At 40.0% G+C, this 21008-nt stretch overlaps 1 protein-coding gene across 4 annotated transcripts in view; it reads right to left on the bottom strand.

The window, feature by feature from the left end:
- Window positions 1-21008, bottom strand: part of CMSS1 (cms1 ribosomal small subunit homolog) — a 353891-nt gene continuing 332883 nt past the window's right edge. For all 4 annotated transcript variants that reach the window (XM_058555678.1, XM_058555679.1, XM_058555680.1 and 1 more), the window contains 8 exons: window positions 19056-19127; window positions 17140-17269; window positions 13024-13083; window positions 11527-11629; window positions 8360-8420; window positions 7816-7903; window positions 2216-2304; window positions 1-298 (listed from right to left, as the gene is read on the bottom strand). In XM_058555678.1, the coding sequence (XP_058411661.1) occupies window positions 215-298; window positions 2216-2304; window positions 7816-7903; window positions 8360-8420; window positions 11527-11629; window positions 13024-13083; window positions 17140-17269; window positions 19056-19127 (687 nt within the window). In that variant the 3' untranslated portion in view covers window positions 1-214. The remainder of the gene's footprint in view (window positions 299-2215; window positions 2305-7815; window positions 7904-8359; window positions 8421-11526; window positions 11630-13023; window positions 13084-17139; window positions 17270-19055; window positions 19128-21008) is intronic.

Here is a 21008-nt window from a genome sequence, read left to right as displayed (position 1 = left end):
TCACACAAGCCAATGATACTTTATTATACAAGGGAGTTGGCATAGGACGGACCCATTTTGGTGAAAGAATCCCCATCATACGCTCCCTGTCATCTATCTGGTGATGCTGTTAACATAAGAAAACAATAGCTGGTATTTTCTGAGTGCTTGCAACGTGCCAGAGCCATTAAACAAGATGCAAATCCCACCATGGAAACTGGAATTTTCATTAGACTTAGAAAAGGCCCAGCTTCAAAGATTTTGACTTGCACAGACTGAGGATTCCCATTTCCAGAAGTTCAAAAACCTCCTTTCTTATCTAAACGAGAGAAAAGGAAAAAAAGAGGTTAAGATCAGGAAAAGATGGTCTTGGTGAATCAAGCCAACCATCTGGACTCCCTGGTACTTATGCAGCTGCTATGGCCAGAATCAAGGAGGGCCAAAATCCTAACCTGCACTTTATTCAAAACTGAAATATTTCCATAAGCCAGGGAAGAGGTACTATATAAAATATCAGTTTTGTTGAAGGGTCCTTTTGTCCAGAGCCATTCAAAATAAAATCTCATATAAAAAATCTATACAAAGATGTTTCAAGATACCCAAAGCCCAGATTATATACATATTTTGATATAGGATAACGGCTACTAATGACATCAATATAATAAAAATAACTTTGGGTGACAAGTTTTTTTTTTTTTAACTATTTTTCCTTATTATTATAATTAGAAAACTAGTGGTGGATTACTCAGATTTAACATTATAACTAAAATCATCAAATATGGCCTCATGTGTCTTTCATCAAATTGGTTAAACTAGTTTTTTGGGTTTTTTTTTTTTGTGAGGAAGATCAGCCCTGAGCTAACATCCATGCTAATGCTCCTCTTTGCTGAGGAAGACCGGCTCTGAGCTAACATCTATTGCCAATCCTCCTCCTTTTTTTTCTCCCCCCGAAAGCCCCAGTAGATAGTTGTATGTCATAGTTGCACATCCTTCTAGTTGCTGTATGCAGGACGCGGCTTCAGCATGGCCGGAGAAGTGGTGCGTCAGTGCGCGCCCAGGATCCAAACCCGGGCTGCCAGTAGCGGAGCGCGCGCACTTAACCACTAAGTCACGGGGCCGGCCCTGGTTAAACTAGTTTTAAAAAACCAGTTAGTTCAGGGGACAGGGTGTGTGTGTGTATACGGACCTGAGAAAATTGTCTTTTAATCTGAACTGATGTCTGATATAACTCACCGATCCACTATAATCAGTTTGGCCATTCTGGGAATATAGTTTTATGTGGTACATTAATTCACTCAGCATGTTTAAAGGAGTAATTTTAAGCCTCTCCCATAGTTACTGCCATGGTTCACTCCTGACTGGTGACTTGCGGCCATGTTTATTTCTGCACAAACCCTTTTCTCTCCAACATCAGGTTAGATTGAAAAATTAGGTATGGTGACGGATAAAAACTAGACTATTGGTGGTGAACATGATGCAGTCTATATAGAAACTGATATATAATAATGCACACCTGAAATTTACATAGTATTATAAGCCAATATGACCTCAATAAAATAATTTAAAAAATAGGAAAATTTAAAAATGTCTAATAAATATTCTCAACATTAAAAAAAAAAAGAAAAATTGGCCCCACAATAACATGTTGGGTCGCAAATCAATTTTTCACATTATGATGATAATGGATTACTTTTACAAATATACAATGAGACAATCCTGTGCCCAGAAAGGCATTCAGTCAGTTTTAATCCACTGAGACCTCAAAAAATTTCCCCACCATGAAAAATCAAAATAGCCAGCTAAATTAAGTAAGTGGGTTTTGGTGGATGTGGAGATGCAGGCAATGAGGCAAGCTCATGCCCCCACCTCCAAGTGCACTTATGAGGATGGAAGGCAAAGATGATCGAGTCTCTAAAAGCAAGACCCAGAGAAATGTGTCAAGTCCTCAGATCTCCCTGTTTCCTAAAGGTACCTATAGATGTGGTCCCTAGTGGGGTAGATCCACTGAGCAGTGCATGGAGAAACAAAGCTGACTCCTACAGAACACATGGAAAAGACACGGTTATGCATAAAGGGTGAGCCAGTCTCTATAACTGTAGTTACCTCAGAGTTAAAAGACAGAAATCATTTCAAAGGCCAGAATGCGCTGGCTCCCATGTCAAAGACTTTATTACTGTGTTTGAACTCAAGTTCAAATTGAAAAAAAAAAAAAAGGCAATTGCTGATTACGTGGTACCTCAGGAATGTCCATCATCCTCCTCAACTTCTGATCTCTCCAGTTCCAGTCAAAAACCAGGAACTTTAAGGGGTTCAAATCGAGGCCACCTGAAAGAAGCAGAGAATGTTGCTGCGTAAAGACCTCATGACATAAGCTTATTAAAATGATTTTTTATTCTCCTGGTTGCTTTCTGTCTCCATGCTGCACCCCCGCCCCACCTCCCTCCCCGGGCAGCTAATCCCTGTCTGCACATGAATGCTGCCCTCGCCTGATGGGAAACTACTGGGGCGCTCTGAGACCTGCTCTCTTCACAGTCTGATCACTGCCTCTGAGGAAGCAGAGAAGCTGCTCTTGTGAAGCTGTCAAGTGCTCAAGAGCTGGCAAAGACGCAGTCCCAAGCCTCCATTTCACAAAGCCCCAGAGGGTGAAGTCTCACTCCTGACAGGGATGTGATAAGATGTGTCTGCAGTTTGGGGTAGTGACCCTTCAGAGGAGTTGAGTCCAATAGGGTCTGAGGAGGTGAGTGGGCAGAAGGATGAGGACAGGGTTAGGGGGTTAATTTTAGGCAGAAAAGGAAGTTAAGATGAATGGGATCTATCAAAGTCTGCAATACTTGAGGAGACAGATAGCCCAAGTAAGGACTCCATTCCCACCGTCTTCCATCTATCTAAGGACAATTATGGAGAGGGGGGCTGGAGGGGGCCTCAGGGACCGTCTTTTCCTCAGAGGTGTCAGAGTTGGGCACAGTTAGTTCTTCTCTCTCCCCATGTTCTTCCCATGGCCCAAGCTGTGACATGTTACACGTGGAAACGGAAGGGAAGCCGTCCTTTACTCTGCAGCACTTTCCCTCAACTTTTCTCTGTGGTTATTTCAATATTTTCCTCTCTGCCCAAAAGACTCTTTCATGCTTCTTATAATTACAATGCCTCTTATTTAAAACTCTCTCTGCAAAATAAAAAATGATAAATTGAGAGAGATAATAGGTTGATAATTTTCCCTTAAAAATAACTTACTGCTGGAGGGGAAGCAAACAGGTGCAGACTCACTGGATGGCAATTGGGCATTAAATAATAGGAGCTTTAAAATACTTACTATTTGATAAAATAATTTTCTTTCTATGATGTACCCCATTAAAACATCAGAAACTTAAACACAGTTACCTGCAAAGATGATCACTGCAGTATTATTTATAACAGTAAAAAGTTAGAAACAACCCAAATATCCTACCAAAATGAGAACTGCTAAAAAATAATATACCTTGGGGTTAATATCCAAAATATACAAAGAACTCATACAACTCAATAGCAAAAAAGCACAATCTGATCAAAGAACAGGCAGAGGAACCGAATAGACGTTTTTCTAAAGAAGACATCCAAATGGCCAACAGCCACATGAAAAGGTGCCCAACATCACTAATCCTCATGGAAATGAAAATCAAAACCACAATGAGATATCACCTCACACCTGTTAGGATGGCTAGTATCAAAAACACAAGAAATAACACGTGTTGGCGAGGATGTGGAGAAAAGGGAACCTTGTGCACTGTTGGTGGGAATGTGAATTGGGTGCAGTCACTATGGAAAACAGTATGGAGGTTTCTCAAAAAATTAAAAATAGAGGGGCCAGCCCAGTGGTGCAAGCGGTTAAGTGTGCATTCCGCTACTGCGGCCCGGGGTTTGCCGGTTTGGATCCTGGGCACGCACCGACGCACCGCTTGTCAGGCCATGCTGTGGTGGTGTCCCATATAAACTAGAGGAAGATGGGCATGGATGTTAGCCCAGGGCCAGTCTTCCTCAGCAAAAAAGAGGAGGACTGGCAGATGTTAGCTCAGGGCCTATCTTCCTCACCAAAAAAAAAAAAAAGAAAGAAAGAAAATTAAAAATAGAACTACCATATGATCCAGTAAAGTAATCCCACTTCTGGGTATATACCCAAAGAAAATAAAATCACTGTCTCAAAAAGATATCTGCACCCTCATGTTCACTGCAGCATGATTTACAATAGCCAAGACATAGAAACAATCTAAGTGTCCACTGACAGATGAACAAAGAAAATGTGGTATATATATAAAATGGAATATGATTTAGCCATAAAAAAAGAAGGAAATTCTGCCATTTGCAAGAACATGGATGGACCATGAGGGCATTACGCTAAGTGAAATAAGTCTGACAGAGAAATATAAATACAATCTTGCTTATATGTGGAATCTGAAAAAAACCGAACTCACAGGTATAGAGAGCAGATTGGTGGTTACCAGAGGTGAAGGGTAGAGGGTAGGGAATGGGTGAGGGTATTCAAAGGTAAAAACTTACATTTATAAGATAAGTTCTCAGGATGTAATGTACAGCATGGTGACTATAGTTAACAATACTATATTGTATATCTGAAAGTTGCTAAGAGTAGATCTTAAAAGTTCTCATGATGAGAAAAAAAAATTTGTAAGTACGTGTGTTGATGGGTGTTAACTAAACTTATTATGCTAATAATTTTGCAATATGTACATGTGTCAAATCATTATGTTGTATACCTTGAACTAATACAAGTTCCATGTCAATTATATCTCAATAAAACCAAAATAATTTTATAAGAGAATATTATGTCACCATTAAAAATGAAAAATTAAAACTATTTCATGATAAGGAAAGTCCTCATGAGATATATAAAGTGGAAAAGGTAAGTTAAAAAGTTATGAAATATAGTATGCTGTCCTTATAAAAATAAGTATAAATGTATAGGAAAAAGACTGAAAGGAAATATATTCAATATTAACCAACAAGAGATTCTCTCTAAAGTGACATTTTCTTAGCAACTAGAAGGATGTACAACCACGACATACCACTATCTACTGGGGCTTTAGGGAGAAAAGGAAAAAAGGAGGAAGATTGGCAACAGATGTTAGTTTGGCGCCAATCTTCCTCAAAAAAAAAAAAATAAATAAATAAAGTGACATTTTCTTCTAGGTACCTTTTTGCATTTTTCAAAGCCTCTTATATATATCGTCAGAAAATCCCCTTCATTATTAAAATAAAACAATATAATTCTGTTTATAATTGTACAGATCCCAATGTCATGGAATATCTTTCAACATCTGGAAACTTTCCTTATATATGATATAGAAATATCTTAAGTCATAAACAGCCACATAAAACGAGTTATGTGCCATTTGTCTCACTTAGATTTTCAGTTTTTAGAGTGCTGGAATTGTTCTCTTTAAACACTTTGTATGTAGCCTAACACCTGTGGTTAATGAATATTGAACCATTCACCCAATCAGAATCAGAAGTAAAGTTATTTTCATTAGTATTATAAAAAATCAACAGCTCCTTAAATGATTTTTTCACTCCTTACATGAAATAGGCTTTCACATTGAGTTCTTACAAGTCTGTAGAAATCTAATTTCAACAACCTATACAGCTTGGTTTTCTCTCTTCCCTTTCTCTCTTTTAAATATGGAGAAGTGTGGCCCTACTGCATGGGGGGCCTGATGACATACAAAAAACCATCTGGATTCCAGGAAGGGGAGAGGTGAATCTTCGGCTCTGCCATGGGGGAGGCAGGGTCCAACCCTGGCCTGTCCTGCCGCCCTGCCAATCTCTCCCAACTCCGTGTCTCAGAGATGGACCACAAGGATCTCTCACCTGGTGCTCCCCTGTGTCCTCAACGCCCTCCTGTGTCCACAGGACAAAAATCCAAACCCCTGAGCTTACTGTTCAAGGTCCTCCCTCCGCAATCTGACTTTCTTTCCAACAGTATCATGGGCTACTACAGCCCACGAAGTCTCCAACCAAGAAAGGCGGTCTCTTTAATAAAAACAATGACGAACACTTGAGGAGTTCTTAAGGTGTGACCCTCATTGTGCTGAGCTCTTTGTGGGCATTTTACCTTTATAACAATCCTTTGAGGAGGTACTATTACTATCTCCGTGATTCAGATAAAGAAACCGGTTGAGAGGGCCGGCCCCTTGGTTTAGCGGTTAAGTGCGCGTGCTCCGCTGCTGGCGGCCCGGGGTTCGGATCCCGGGCGTGCACCGACGCACCGCTTCTCTGGCCATGCTGAGGCCGTGTCCCACATACAGCAACTAGAAGGATGTGCAACTACGACATACAACTATCTACCGGGGCTTTGGGGGAAAAAAAAAAAAAAAAAAAAAAAAAAAAAGAAACCGGTTGAGAGAGATTAAGTAACTTGCCAAGGTCACAGAGCTGGACCAGGGATCTGAATCTCCGGAGTCTGAGTCCCCACCAGGGGCTTGCCCCCTCCACACTGCACTGCCTCCTTATTATCTTCTCATTCAGCTGTTCTTCCATTCCCGAATGCTGTTCTCACATCCTCCTGCCTGTTTTAATCCTCCCCATACTTCAAAGACCAGTTAAAGACCCTTTCCTCTGTGAAACCTTCCCTGCAGATTTAGCCACCACACTAATCTCTCCCTCATTTCAACTCTTACAGGACTTGAAGTGCACATTTGGCCCCCGGCACTGACTGCCTCTTCTCCTCAATCTCATTCTACGAACATTTATCTCTTCAACTGGATCAGGAGCTCCCTGAGGGGAAAGGCTCTGGAACCAGGAAGGCCTAAACTGAGAGATCTTGGGAGGGCTACTTAACCCTCTGAGCTTCAGTTTTCTCTCATAAGAAATAAGAATGCTAGCTTGCAAGGATGCTGTGAGTACCAACGGAGATAGGTAAGGGTGTCTAGCATAGCACTACGTACAAGCAGGAACTCAAAAAATGTTTGTTTCCCTTCCTCATCTGGGGCCGCCAAGCTTGTTCCTTCCTTGTAATTGCACAGCACTTTGTACACAGTGGGTTCATTTAACCCTGGGTGGTTTTCATCTGGAGAGAAACACCAGTATTTTTAGCTTTTGTTGGCTTCCTGGCAAATGACCACCTCTATAGTGAGTTACTACATTGATGAACACATTACTTTTAGATATGTAAAAAATCCAGGAAAATCTCCAGACAGTTATAAAACAAAGTTCTATTACTATATAAAGTAATTTGGAAGTGAGTAATGCAAGAAATCTTTAGTCTGTCTGGCAGGTAGAGCAGGTAATAAGACCATCAGCAGGTTAGCAGGCTTTTAGGCTACTGGCTTTGAGAAAGTCAACAGATTGTAAAAACCCACCAGTGATGTTGTCTGCAATACTTTCTGGGTAAAGCACTAAGAGAGAAATGCATTCAGGAGAAATATTCCAGAATACTGTATTTTGTCCATAGAAACTGCATTTTTGTTTCATCATGTTTCATATACCAGCCCTCAACCGGAGTGGGAGACTCAGGGAACCAAGACTCAATCAAGTGAGAGGGAAATACTCAACACATACAGCTCTACAAATTTCAGATTTGGAATGAATTGTGGATCCACTAACCTGCTTAGAGCAATTGGAATGTGAATGTATTTGGGTGGGCACACGTACTGCAGTTTGCCACAGTCCTTACCATTCCCTACTGCACTACACCTGCCGCTGGTTTTAGAGACTAAAGGCTGAGTTTCTGACTCCTGAATAAACACAAAGGTGTGGTTTTCCTATGTCACAATGGTGGTTTCCCAAACTCGCCTGGTGGAAAGGCAAAGTCCCAGCTCTGAGCGGAAGGGTCACTGCCTCTTTTCATACCTTGTTTAATGAGTTCCTTAATCCTCCCTGGAGTTCCAACACCCAGGTGGACCACACGCTTCTCCAGCAACTTCACCTGCTCCTGGACCTATTCCAAGATGGAAGAGAAGAAAGAAAAGAGTCATTAGAAAGTGCAATCATAGGCCAATTTGGAGCATTTTATCTAACAGTTAAGAAAGTAAAAAAGCAAATGGGGCTACTCTTGTTTAGGGTCAATTTCCAGGGCAAAGAAGGTTGACATCAAGGTAGAAGAGCATCTCCCTAGAAAACTGGTAAATCTTCAAAGAATCCAGGGGTCAGACCTCAGCTTCTGTAGAGGAATCATGGAGCACGCACGAGGAGTAGTAACTGCTGTGGGGGCAGGTGGGTATGCAGAGGCAGGGAATGCAAAGAAAAGCAGATGGTTGTTAAGTATGTAATGTAAGGAGGCACCAAAGAAAATGCCTGCTAAGGAGATAAGAAGAGGTTGAGGGGAAAGCTGAAGTCCCAGAGTGGCCCTTAAGGATCGCTTACATGCCACCAGGAACTGCAGGCCTTGGCTTACCTTTATGTGCTTTGCAAATAACTTCACAACTTTGCTATCTCCTCTGAAAGCTGTCATGGACCTAATGAAAAGAAAGAGATTAATGCATAAGGAAACTCACTCATTCTGGGCCACGTTGACTACTTAAGTATTATGTCTTAATTTATTCAAAAGAATACATGCATTTATATGTGTACGTATGTGTAAACACATGTGTAAACACACGTACATATACACACCTGTATATATACACATACAGGAAACCACTCAGCTTTCCAGGTTGGCCCATCTCTGGAACGAAAGTGGGGTGGCCCGCCTTCAGGCACCTGTTTGGGCTGGCTTCTCACTCTCATACACAAGGTTAACTGGACTTAGATTTCCTTGATTACTGAAACACAGATCTGCCCTTCACTTGTAACACAGAATTTCTGTATTTCGGGTCCCTGGCAGAGTATTTATCTTCCAACTCTGCAGTGCAGATCTCATACAAAATGCAGTTGTGAGGAATATCTGAGAGCAGTGATGTCGGCCTGTGCCCTGTGGAGCCCCAGGGCATCCACAAAGGTCTGTCGTGGCTGCTGTGAGGGGTGGGGATGAGCTGACAGGGAGGAGCAGGGGGAATCTGTCTTTCAGTCAGAGCAGCCCCCACTTTTATCTACTTTGCAGAGTGAACTTTTCTGTAAAATTCTATATGTGGAAATGCTTCAGATATAAATGGGTATAAAATAAGAATCTTTTAGCTGATGTTTGGGGAGAGAACTAACATGGAAATACTGCTCGGGAATATTACTTTCCTTTATATATCACTATTATGTTTTGAGAAATCTCATTGACCAGTAGGAATATATGAGTTTGCCAAGTAGTAAATCATGTTACACGAGTTGCACTCGCGTTTTCACTTACACATAAGCTTTCTCCACAGCAAGGTTTACGAGTAAGACAACCTAGGGGACATATTTAACATAACTCATAGTTCTCAAGAGAACAGATAGTCTTACAAAGTTAGAATTATTCAACATTATTATTTGTGACTAGGGCTCATTGTACCTGTACAAAAATCACCTTTTAGAAATCACCTAACCTTGAAATGGATCGTAGTATTACCAGGGACACAGAAAAGCAGCAAGAATCAGTAAATGAAGTGCGAGAACATAGTGCTTTTATGCCCCTCAGAAAGGCATTTATGTACACAAAAGCTCAAATCAACTGGATGACTTGTTTTGAAGAAGCCACCTCAGGCCGACCTCTTTGCCACTCGCGTTTGAATCTGAAACGGGTTCTGTGGCGGCAGTTTCTCACACACTGAGAAGTCAGTGTGAACTGCTGTGATTCAGAACCAGCAGGTACAGCCGCCCACGAGCAGTCTGGGTCTTGATCAATTACATTTAGAGCAGAAACAGCTGAAAGGAACACTTGCGTTTGACTGGGACAGTGTGTGATACAACTGAATGTGTGGGCCTAGCGGCGAAACGAGGGCTTGAAGGACTCTTAACAAAGCTTAACAACTACTTTTCTAAATTCCCCATCAGATTAGTTCATTTAGAAAAACAGATGTGAAATAACTCCTGAGTGTCTACACCTGCACCTCAGTCTATCTGATCAAGTCCCTCTGTCTCGAGATGTGGATTCTCCTTTGTTTCGTCTCTTGGTGCAGGCCTGCTCCCGGGAGAGGCCAAGTCCCAATAACTCGCATTTTACTCCGATGGCTCTTCTCTGGAAGCTGAGTGTTCCACTGACCCAGTGGAAGCCTTTTTGTTTGTTCTACACAACTACAGTAAGTGAAAAGGTATGTGAAAGCACTCAGGAAGGCACTGACAAATTATCTTTAAAACATAATTTTTGCATTTAAAGTTTTGGTCCATTCAGAATTTATCCTGGTATAATAAGTGAGATATGGATCCAACGTTATTTTCCCAGACGGCTACCCAGTTGTTCCAACAGCATTTATTAAATAATCTATCTTTCCATGCTGACTTGTCACTTCACCATGTGCTTCATCTTCAGATGCAGGCAGGTCTGTATCTGAACTTTCAGTTCTGGCCCACTGGTCCGGTCTGTCTGTCATGCATGTCCCATACTGTGTTAATTATTGAGACTTTGTAATATGCTTTTTTTTTTTTTTTTGTGAGGAAGATCAACACTGCACTAACATCTGATGCCCATCTTCCTCTACTTTATATGGGACGCCACCACAGCATGGCTTTACAAGCAGTGCATTGGTGCACGCCCAGGATCCGAACCGGCGAACACAGGGCCGCTGCAGCAGAGCATGTGCACTTAACCGCTTGTGCCACCGGGCCGGCCCCCTGTAATGTTTTTATTTTTGGTAATCTGATAGATACTATAGGCATAGGATGCTCTCATTAGTATTCTTTTTTAGAATTTTCCTGGCTATTTTTTCTTCCGTATTTTCTCATATGAATTTAGAACTAGTTTATCTAGTTTAAAAACCAATTCTATTGGAGTTTGATTGGGAATTTGTGAAATCTGTAGATTATCTGAGGTGGAACAGACATCTTGACAACATCGAGTCTTCCTATTCAGGAACACAGCATGTGCCTTTTTGCTTGTTCAAGATCTTCTACGCCCCTTGTGGAATATGGGTTTTGGTAAGTTTATTCCTTGGTGCTCTGTCTTTTCTTATTGTTTTCAGTTAGATCTTTTCTTCCAACTGGTTATTGCTCACACGATCTCTCTGCTTTCACGCTTGTTCTCTATAATGCCTATGCTCCACACAGCAGCCAAAGTGTCCCTTCAGATCATGTGACTCCTCCGCTCAAAATCCTCCAGTGGCATCCAGTCTCAAGGCCTTTTGCGCTTACTGTCCCTCTACCTGGAATGCTCTTCTTCCAGACATCTGCTCCTCTCTCTCCTTCACTTGCACAAGTCTCTGCTCAAATGTCATCTCCTTAGAGAAGTTTTCTGTGACTACCCTTTAAAAAGTAGCCCCTATCCACTTCTATCCCTTTGCCAGGCTTTATTTTTTCTTACACAACTTATCACGGCCTGACATTATAATGTATATTTACTTGTTTATTGTCTGTCTTCCTCACTGGAAAGTTAAGTTCTATGATAGAGGGGACTCTGTTTTGTTCATTGCTCCATCTCCAGCATATAGAACATATCAGCTTGACACATATCAGTTTCTCAGAAAACATTTATGAAATAGAATAGGTGATGCTTCCAACCTAATAAGCTCCAGGGCTCGGACAGCAGAGCTGCAGATGATTAGCAACAGGACCGATTTCTTCTCACCGTGGTTTTTCCAAAGTTTTACCCACTTAGGACAGACTGAAAAAAGGACCATAAAAAAATTACTCTAAATATAGCAAAACAGGGCCTTCAAAGTCGAGTATTCTCTAATTACTTGTTTGTTAGTGTTTAAGTAAAATAAAATATAAAGGCACTGTTTAGATTCTATTCTCTGGTTATTCTAGATATTAGATCAAAACAAAATATCATTAACTTACAACACAAAACATATAATATGCTAAATGTGACTAGTTTTAGGACTAAGTAAAAAAGTTTGGAATAATACATTTTCAATGTTTTAATTTATGTTAGATACTTGAAGGCAATGTTGACTAAATAGGAAAAGAATTCTGATTCAATAATGTTCAATTTTAAAGGGACATCAGCATAAGATATAAAATGGCAATGACATTTAAATAATAGAAAACATTTATTAGATATTGACATTGTGCTAAGCACTTTACATACATTCTCTTTTTTAGTTCTCATAACCCAATGAGGCTGATTCTACTGTAACCTACACCTACATTTGCTGAATTTGATGCTGAGAAACATTTATGCCCTCAAGTTAGGTGTTGTCAGAATTGCTTAGAGTTTGAAAGAAGAATGTTAAATCTTACATCTAAACTATTTAATTATTGGCCACAAATAAATGACTACTTAGTATGAGTAATCTAATTATTATTGGCTACGCACAATACATATTTAAAAAGATCAAGTTAGATTGACCACGCAGTATCCATAGTCTGAATTCTGAACATGTGAACAGAATTTCAGAATCGCACAGCTGGAACAGATCACATAGTTCAACTTCCTTATCTCTCAGATAACAAAGCCAAGTCCCAGAGAGGCACTCAGTGACAGGTCCCAGGTCAAACAGCAAATTAGTGGGGGAACACTAATTTAGTAGTTAGAACACTAATTATTCTCTTGATTCCTAGACCAATACTTCTAAAGTGTTATAAAACAAAAATGAGACCAAAACCCAATTCTCAAAGCCAGAGCAAAACAAGAATAAACTTAAATAAGTAAAAATTAATATCAAGATGAACCTAAAGAAACCTTCACTTAAAATCCACTTAAGGTGGAAACTTTTGATTTTAAATGTAGTTTTAGGGGCCGGCCCCGTGGCTTAGTGGTTAAGTGAGCGTGCTCCACTGCTGGCGACCCGGGTTCGGATCCTGGGCTCGCACCGACGCGCTGCTTCTCTGGCCATGCTGAGGCCGTGTCCCACATACAGCAACTAGAAGGATGTGCAGCTATGACACACAACTATCTACTGGGGTTTTGGGGGGAAAAAATAAATAAAATAAAATCTTTAAAAAAAAAAAATGTAGTTTTAAAAGTTCCTATTTTACAGAGACAGACTTTATGCTTTAATGGAATAATAGCAACTTGGTGAATACTTTTTTTAAAGATCGGAGTTTACTTACTTTCTTTTAGGTATGATGAAAGACTATGAGTCAAATCATTGGCCTTGAGGAAACAGGAGTCTAGAAATATGAGAAACATACTTTGTAGAGAATTTTGCAGATACATACATAATCAAAGTAGATTAAATGTGAATGGTGTATTCTTGAACAAAGTTGTAGAACATTAGTGAATTGGGGGTTCATTATATATTTTAAAGTTTTGTCTAGTATTTAAAACAGCAGCAGCAGCAAAAACACTAAACTTTTAAGGGTCCATAATTTCTTAGAGTCATGAAATGGAAGTTTATTGTATCACTCAATGGACTAATGAAGCATCTTTACTTTTCAAATCCATGGAATAGGCAATATACAAATGCAAAGCTGAAACAGCTAACAAATCTATGTGGAGATGCTCAAACTCACTAGTCATCACAGAAGTGGAAATGGATACAATAATGAGATAACACTTTACACACATGTTAGAATGGCAACTGTTAGAATGATGTATAATACCAAGTGTTGAGAATGTAGGGTGATGGAAACTCTTGTGAACTGCGGCTGAAGGTGTAAAGTGTTATAGCTTTTCTGGAAAGTAGTAAAATTAAGATGTATACACTATGACCCCATGATTACCTTCCTGAGTAAATAATGGAAAGAAATTCTTGCGCAGTCTATAAAGAGACATATGCAAGTATATCCATCCTAGCATTATTTGTGATAGCGGGGAAATAGAAGCAACCTAAGTGTCCATATCTGAGAAAATGGGGGAGCAATATGTGGTCAAGGAAATCACTGGAATACCACGTAGCATTTAGAAGCAAGAACTAGACGTAAATAAAGCCATACAGGCATATCTTGAAAAAGTGTTAAGTGAGTAAAGAAACAGAATCAGAGGTTCAGCACAACATCATTTAGATAAATTGTAAAATAAAATTGTAAAACACATCCACCAACAGGACATATTTTACAAGAAAAAATACATATTTAACAACGTATATTAACACATTAGCATGAATGCCTATGGGGAAAGGAAACTGGAGTGTGGATTGGGGAAGAGTGGGAATAACGCATCAAAACACAACACAACAACACAATAAAGACAATGTAACACACTAAAATAAAACATAGGGGCCTTGCTCAACCAGTGATGATCGTGGTCTAGCAACTGTGTAGTATTATTAACTCTGTACCTGGGATGTATAAAAAAGCAACATCATGCTTATCGTACTAATTCTTCCTACAAGAAAAGGTTTGTCTATAAACCCAGCAGAGTGCGAGGGAGTAAACTATTACTAAATAAATGAAATTTCTATTGTGACCCAGCATATATAACTCACATCATGTGAGCACCTTCAAAGATGTTGCTTCCTATACTGTTACAGAGCCTTTAATGGTCTTTAAAACTGTAATTCCCCAAGCCTGGACATGATCAGACGCACCTGGAGAGCTACACAAAAGATACAGATTCCTGGGATGGACTCCCTCTTGCGCAGTGAGTCAGAATTCCTTGGGGGTGGGCCTAGGAATCTGCTTTTTCAGTTCCTGGGTGGTTCAGCTGCAGCTAGCCCACAGGCACTTAGCACTGACCTAAACAACACTGCAGCTCTCAGGAGGACAGCTGAGTTAGCTCCAGGCGACTCCGCCTTGAAACTCTAATTAAGTGCCCACGTGCAGAACACTAACAAGGCACAGCGCACAATATTAATTGAAAAGGCATGTTCCTGCCCTACAGACACAAACAACCTCAAATCAAAACCAAGTTAGACACCCGGCAAACTAAATAGGAACAATATTTTATTATGTACAGTCTTCCCTCGGTATCCACGGGGGGTTGGTTCCAGAACTCCCCTCGATACCAAAATCTGCAGATGCTGAGGTCCCTTATATAAAACGGCGCAGTATTTGCATATAACCTACACACATGCTCCTGTATACTTTAAATCATCTCTAGATTATTTATAAAACCTAATACAATGAAAACGTTATGTAAATAGTTGTTATACTGTATTGTTTAGGGAATAATGACAAGGAAAAAAAGTCTGTACATGTCAAGACAGAAACAACCACCCTAGGCCTTTCAATTGGCAGTTGGTTGAATCCGCAGATGCAGAAGCTGCAAATACGGAGGGCCAACTGTACATCCACCTTATATTTATGCCCCTTGCTGAGCCTGTTCCAAATAACCCACGGCATGTGCCTCCTCTCACTGGGCTTCCTCTCTGTCCTTGGTCTCATCAGCGTAGTGATGGGCCTTTTCTCTAAAACCTTCCTGTGAGTCCTTTGTTCACTGTCTTAGAATGGCCTAATTTCTTAAATAAAAAAGAAAACGTGTTCTTGTTGGCTGTAACAGTATTTTTAACATTTTTCTTCCTCCCTAAACCAACCCATGACCACACATTCCTGCCTAACTGTATTACTGAGCTCTAAGACAGTATAGCAATACTATAGTGTAAACTCATGATACAACTCAAATGACTCCTTCAAGGTTTCTTCTGACCTCTGACACTACAACTCTAGCAAATTAAAGTTTATGATGTTCCTTGAGGTTACAGAGTAGCAGTTGTCCCGTTATCGCACAAATCCTTCGAAAGCTGACGGTATATATACTCTGACAAAGAACTAGGAGGGAAAATTGACCATTGAGTAACAGTAAAACCAAACTTCACTTAGACCTTGAAAAGAGGCTTTGTTATATCATTTGGTTCTTGAGAAAGAACAGTCAGGACCCAGCTCTCCTCCAGAGGAACCACTGTGCCGAGAAGAGTGTTCTAACTGCTGTTGGAGCCATCTGGGTTAGGTAAGTCAAAAACTCCAGATCTCACTCATGTGGACATGTACTCCATCAATTAATTCCCTACGGGGTATTCCTTTTGGAAAAGAAACAGGGGCACTCATGTCTCCAACCCAACAAGCATTTTTTTGAAAAAGCACATCACAAAGGAATTATAAAAATCCAGGGAACGGGCTGTTTTTCAGTTTCTCAAGCCTTCTCAAGCCTCTAGAAAGCACCAAGTTGTAACAGAAAAAGGAAATCAAGCTACCCTTCACTTTTCCAACAGCAGTATCAGATATCCCTCATAGTCCATAAATAGCTCATCTGAGGCAGTGGCACCCACACTTCTGTGGTTGGTTTCTTGACAATATCTCTTTTCTTCAATCTCTGCCCCAAAGAGTTACAGGATGTATCATAATTTTGAAATTAATTAAAATTAGTTGTTTTAAGAATCTTGCCATGTCTTTTAACTTAATTATAACTACTCTATGGCAGTAGATCTCAAACAATAGCAGGCTCATGAATCATCTGGGGTGAGGTGTCAGCCTTGCTAAAAATTCAGAATTTCGTCCCTATCTTTAGATAGTTTGCTTGAAAAAATCTGGGCTGGGACCCGAAACACTATCCTAAAAACAAAACCATAATTAGAAATCCATGATAAGGGGCCGGCCCCGTGGCTTAGCGGTTAAGAGTGCACGCTCCGCTGCTGGCGGCCTGGGTTCGGATCCCGGGCACGCACCGACGCACCGCTTCTCCGGCCATGCTGAGGCCGCGTCCCACATACAGCAACTAGAAGGATGTGCAGCTATGACATACAACTATCTACTGGGGCTTTGGGGGGAAAATAAATAAATAAATAAAATAAATAAAAAAAAGAAATCCATGATAAGGACCACAACAAAGCTAAGCAGCTGATGAAAGCTCACATCCTTGTCTATAAAGGACAAGTAAATTAATGTTCCATATCTATACTTAAAATGTGGGCTTTATTTTTATCTAACTTCTATCCTCATTAGGGATTCTTACTCTTTGAAGAATCTGCTAAAAAAAATGCACACCCAACAATTAGCCTTTTGAATAAAATATACAATTACAAATCTTTCTATTAGATTGAACAAATACCATTTAGCATCTTAATAAAAAAATCACCCAACAGTTAACACTGTTAAGTTGAGGAAAGGGGTATTAGCAAGTGGAGAACATATTAATTTTCTGGCTGAGACACCTAGCCACAGTATATAGGAGAGCAGAGATGAATCTGTTTTGTTCCTCATCATTGGGAAAATTGCTAGCAATGAACGACAGGTCCTGCTGAATGACTAAGCTCAGAATAGTAAGGAAGAAAGCAAGCAGCCTGGCTGTACCTGGGAGGTTTAGCTCTTCTAACTCAATCACCGAGCGACTGCTGCTGTAATAGTCCTTCATCAGCTTCTGTAGGTCTTGAGGGGTCCCTGGTTTGGGCTCCGATTTTGCAAGAACATCAGTAATTTTCTTCTAAGACATAAGAAGGAAGAAAAAAATGGGAGGATAGATTTTAGAATGGCATTTGTCTTAGGACAGGTTGATTCCTCTGGCATTTAAACTGCACACAGGTTTTGGTGATAGCTGAGTGTGAATGTGACTGTACACTTGAGAGAACTTAATAGATACTTCTTGGGCATTACTGCTTTGAAAAATAAACAGATGATCTAAAAGATTCCTTGTAACTCTTGGTCTGTGACTTCTAGGAGAACTGAAATTTTTGCAGAAGTCTCCATTATAAGGCATTATTTACTATTAAAAGCCAAGAAATCTTGTGGCTGTAAAAACCTCTCTTTAAGCCTTAGACGATTTGAATTCCTGGGAGAGTAGAATTTTGAGACTTTCTGGCCTGATTTGGTTTTGAAGGCACTGACTCTCAGTTTGGATTTCTGGAATTAAAGTAAAAGCTGAAGGAGTAATCTGAGCAGAGGAGCCTACTGAAACGGGACTTTCGACCCTCAATTCTCAACTCTTGGGAGAGACAGTCTTGAAGGATCCCTATGGAAAGCAGAACAGGAAATACTTTAGGACATCTATTTTGCTTTGGATTCATTTGTGTAGCATTTACTGAATGCTTGCAATGTACTAGGAACACACAATTGTTCATTCAATTTTCATCATAAACTTCCCGTCTCATTTCCTTCTAATGTTTCACCAAAGATCCAGAAAGAGCCATTCCCTGCCCCCCACCCCAGCTTTTCTTCCTCCTTCCACAATATCCTCATTTCTCTACCACCACCAATGGTCAAAGTTCTGTCAAATGAATTAACTTTTAAAAATATGTCATCAGTGGGCACATTTTAGGATGACCTCAGCCAAGGCTAAACTATCTACTAGAGTTCTGACCTTGAGCCACCAAGAACTTAACACTCCTGAAGGCCATTAGTGTACAGACTATCAAAGAGAAGTTAAAATCACTTCTTTAAAGACTTGCCAAACCTCAGCCAATTTGGCATTTCCCATCTTCCTTTTTGCCCATTTGCGAGCAAAGAAAACATATACACACACACTCTCAGTTTTCTAAAAGCTTGCTGTGAAGTAATTGGTCTGAGTCCATCTTCTTTCCTCTAATCCCAGTCATATTTGCTCTGCAGACTTCAGCAGTAGACCTTTCTTGGCAGGGAGAGAATTACACTGCTGTTTTCACAACTGTGGTGGAAGGTCAAAGCTAACCACACTTTCTCCAAGACTGAGCCATAAGCAAGTTTGTACAGGGGCAACAGAGTCTTCCATATGCTCACAGACAAGTATTAAAATGCAAGGGGAACAAAAGTGCAAAAGGAGCCTTTTGCTTTAAATTATGGTTCCAAATTAGAGTCAGAAATGCCTTACACTGCCTTCTTTTGCTTATTATTTTCTTTTTATTAATATTCTAAGATAAAAAGTTTTAAAAATTGAAATGGGTAAGAAAAGAATGCAGGTACATCTCTTTCCTTAGGAGAGGGGCCAGAGGGCAGGATAGCTCTGGGCGCTTCTAGAATTAGAAACTCAAGTCTGACTTTCAACCACAGTAAAAACACAGGGTGGGTGAGAAAGATGTTTGGTGCTCCACAAGACCGAAACAGGAATCAGAAGAATTTATTTTTAGCTGCAACAGAAATACTTATTACTAGTGACCTTAGGAAAGTCACCAAACCTCACTGAATCTTACAATTTCTGCATCTTTAAAGTGGGGATTACAATTGCCTCATCAAAGGATACTATATAAAACGTGATGAAAACCATGTGAGGCCACACTATTGTAAGAAATTATTATTACCTTTTTCCTCTTCCTGGTCTTGGTGGCATCTTCTTTTCTTTCCTTTGGTTGTATCAAGAAACATTCTTTAGGCTATAAAGAAATACAAAGGAGAAAACTTTCATCTTAGCATGATGAAGCGTCAACCAATGGTACGAACCCCAAAGTGCCTACTGTCACGCACGTTATCTTCAGAGTATCTTGGTGATATTCTGCAGACAGAGAGATGCTGGACGACCCATTGCAGGCTATCATGCAGGGGCTAGGCTGAGAGAATTTGAGAAAATCAGAAAGTGCAGATGACTTAAGACTGGAAAATCTCTGAATAAAGGTCAAAATGTGTGAGTGAGTATATATACCTGTTTGGGGTGGTGGTACAGGGCATTAAACATGGAAGACAGTGGTCAGGTTTGTAAAATTCAGGCAGAAATAGATGTGATTAAAATTAAGATGTGCTAACAAAGTCTTTGACTAGTGGGGTTGGCATCTTCCATGAACTAGCAATGTGTGAGCCTGTACTTCCAAGTCACTGGTTTATTATTTTGTTATCCATTCCTTTCCTCTTCTCAATAAGCATAGAAAATTTGAAGTAGGATATATTTACTTATATTTTTACAAAACCAGCTGCACCAAATGCCTTATCTATAGTGACTACAAAATGAATGCGTCTACTGATGGTCTGACAAAGTCTCGGCACCACGGCATCCTGAGTCACCGATTTGCCTGTTGCCTTGACCCCTGACTGCCCTATACAGTTTAGTGCTATTTTTGCCCTGAGGTTGTTTTTTTTTTTTTTCATGTAGAAAAACAGGAAATTTGGACTAAGACCTTGATTTATAAAATAGAATGCCTTGGATTCCATATTTATTAATCATAAGCACGAATATAAAATGTTTCCTGTGCTGGATCTTTTACGCAACATTTTCAAACAAGTTGCCAAGTAAGATATAAAATGTAAATGAAAACTTATTCTGAGTTTTTCCTTAAGTTTCCATTCCAACTAGAGAGTACTCAGTTTAAGCTAGTAAGCTACTAACTAAAGCAATCTTGTCTCCACTGGCTTTGTTTAAAATGATTACAGATGAAGCTTTCTATTAAAGTTTGCAGATAGCCTGCAGATTAAGAACACCTATGGCCTGAAGCCAGAGAGACAGATACAATGCTACATGATTTTTTCAAGACATGGGGCCAGAACCAGCAGTTTCTAGACTTTGTTTTGTTAGTAGAGAAGTAGATTCAAAAGACTCAAGATTAAAGTAACATGGGAATCTTGAAATTTTAACTTCTTCTCAGTTAAAACAAAAAACTTGCCAAGAGCAATTGCATCACAGCTAAAGAAAAGAAAGATATTGTGCCCTCTCTTATTTAGAAAGTAAGCTGTCTTGTGGATGCAGACACATGCCAATTCGATGCTGGTACATGCCAATTAGAAACTGGGCCAAGGCCACTAATACGTCACAGAAGCTGCCAGATGGTCGTAAGAGTCCAATTACAGACCAGGCCAACATTCAGCTCGTGCTCCTAAGGCAAAGGCCTGGATACGATTAGCCGATCCCTCAAGGCATCCTGTAGTATCTTGTCACCAGGATCAAGGTTTTTGGGAAGCAGATGTAGAAAACTGTTTCATTTTCTTATTTAGCAAGTGGGGGTGCTCTCCAAGAGTATGTTCAACACGTTGGGTTGTATTTATGCTAGGTTGACCAAGCCAATTAACTCAAACATGACATAAATTAAATCTGGAAATGAGCTCAGTTATAAAGATATGGACTCTCCAATTCTGGAAGAACAAATAAAAACGTAACTCTGAATCATGCATAGGAAAAAAGAAATATGCTTGATGAACTGCTTTTGACAAGATATTGCATCAGGTTTAAATGTTAGGTTCAAATTCTGAGATCATTCTAAAGAAAACGCAGTATAATATTTGTTTTCTGGGAACAGTCACCTTAGTTGGTGGAGGGAGGGTGCTAATGA

This window comes from Diceros bicornis, chromosome 15 (genome assembly GCF_020826845.1).
Source record: "Diceros bicornis minor isolate mBicDic1 chromosome 15, mDicBic1.mat.cur, whole genome shotgun sequence".
Classification (NCBI taxonomy): domain Eukaryota; kingdom Metazoa; phylum Chordata; class Mammalia; order Perissodactyla; family Rhinocerotidae; genus Diceros; species Diceros bicornis.
Note: the sequence above shows the minus strand (reverse complement) of the source record. Positions and strands in the feature narration are given on the sequence as shown.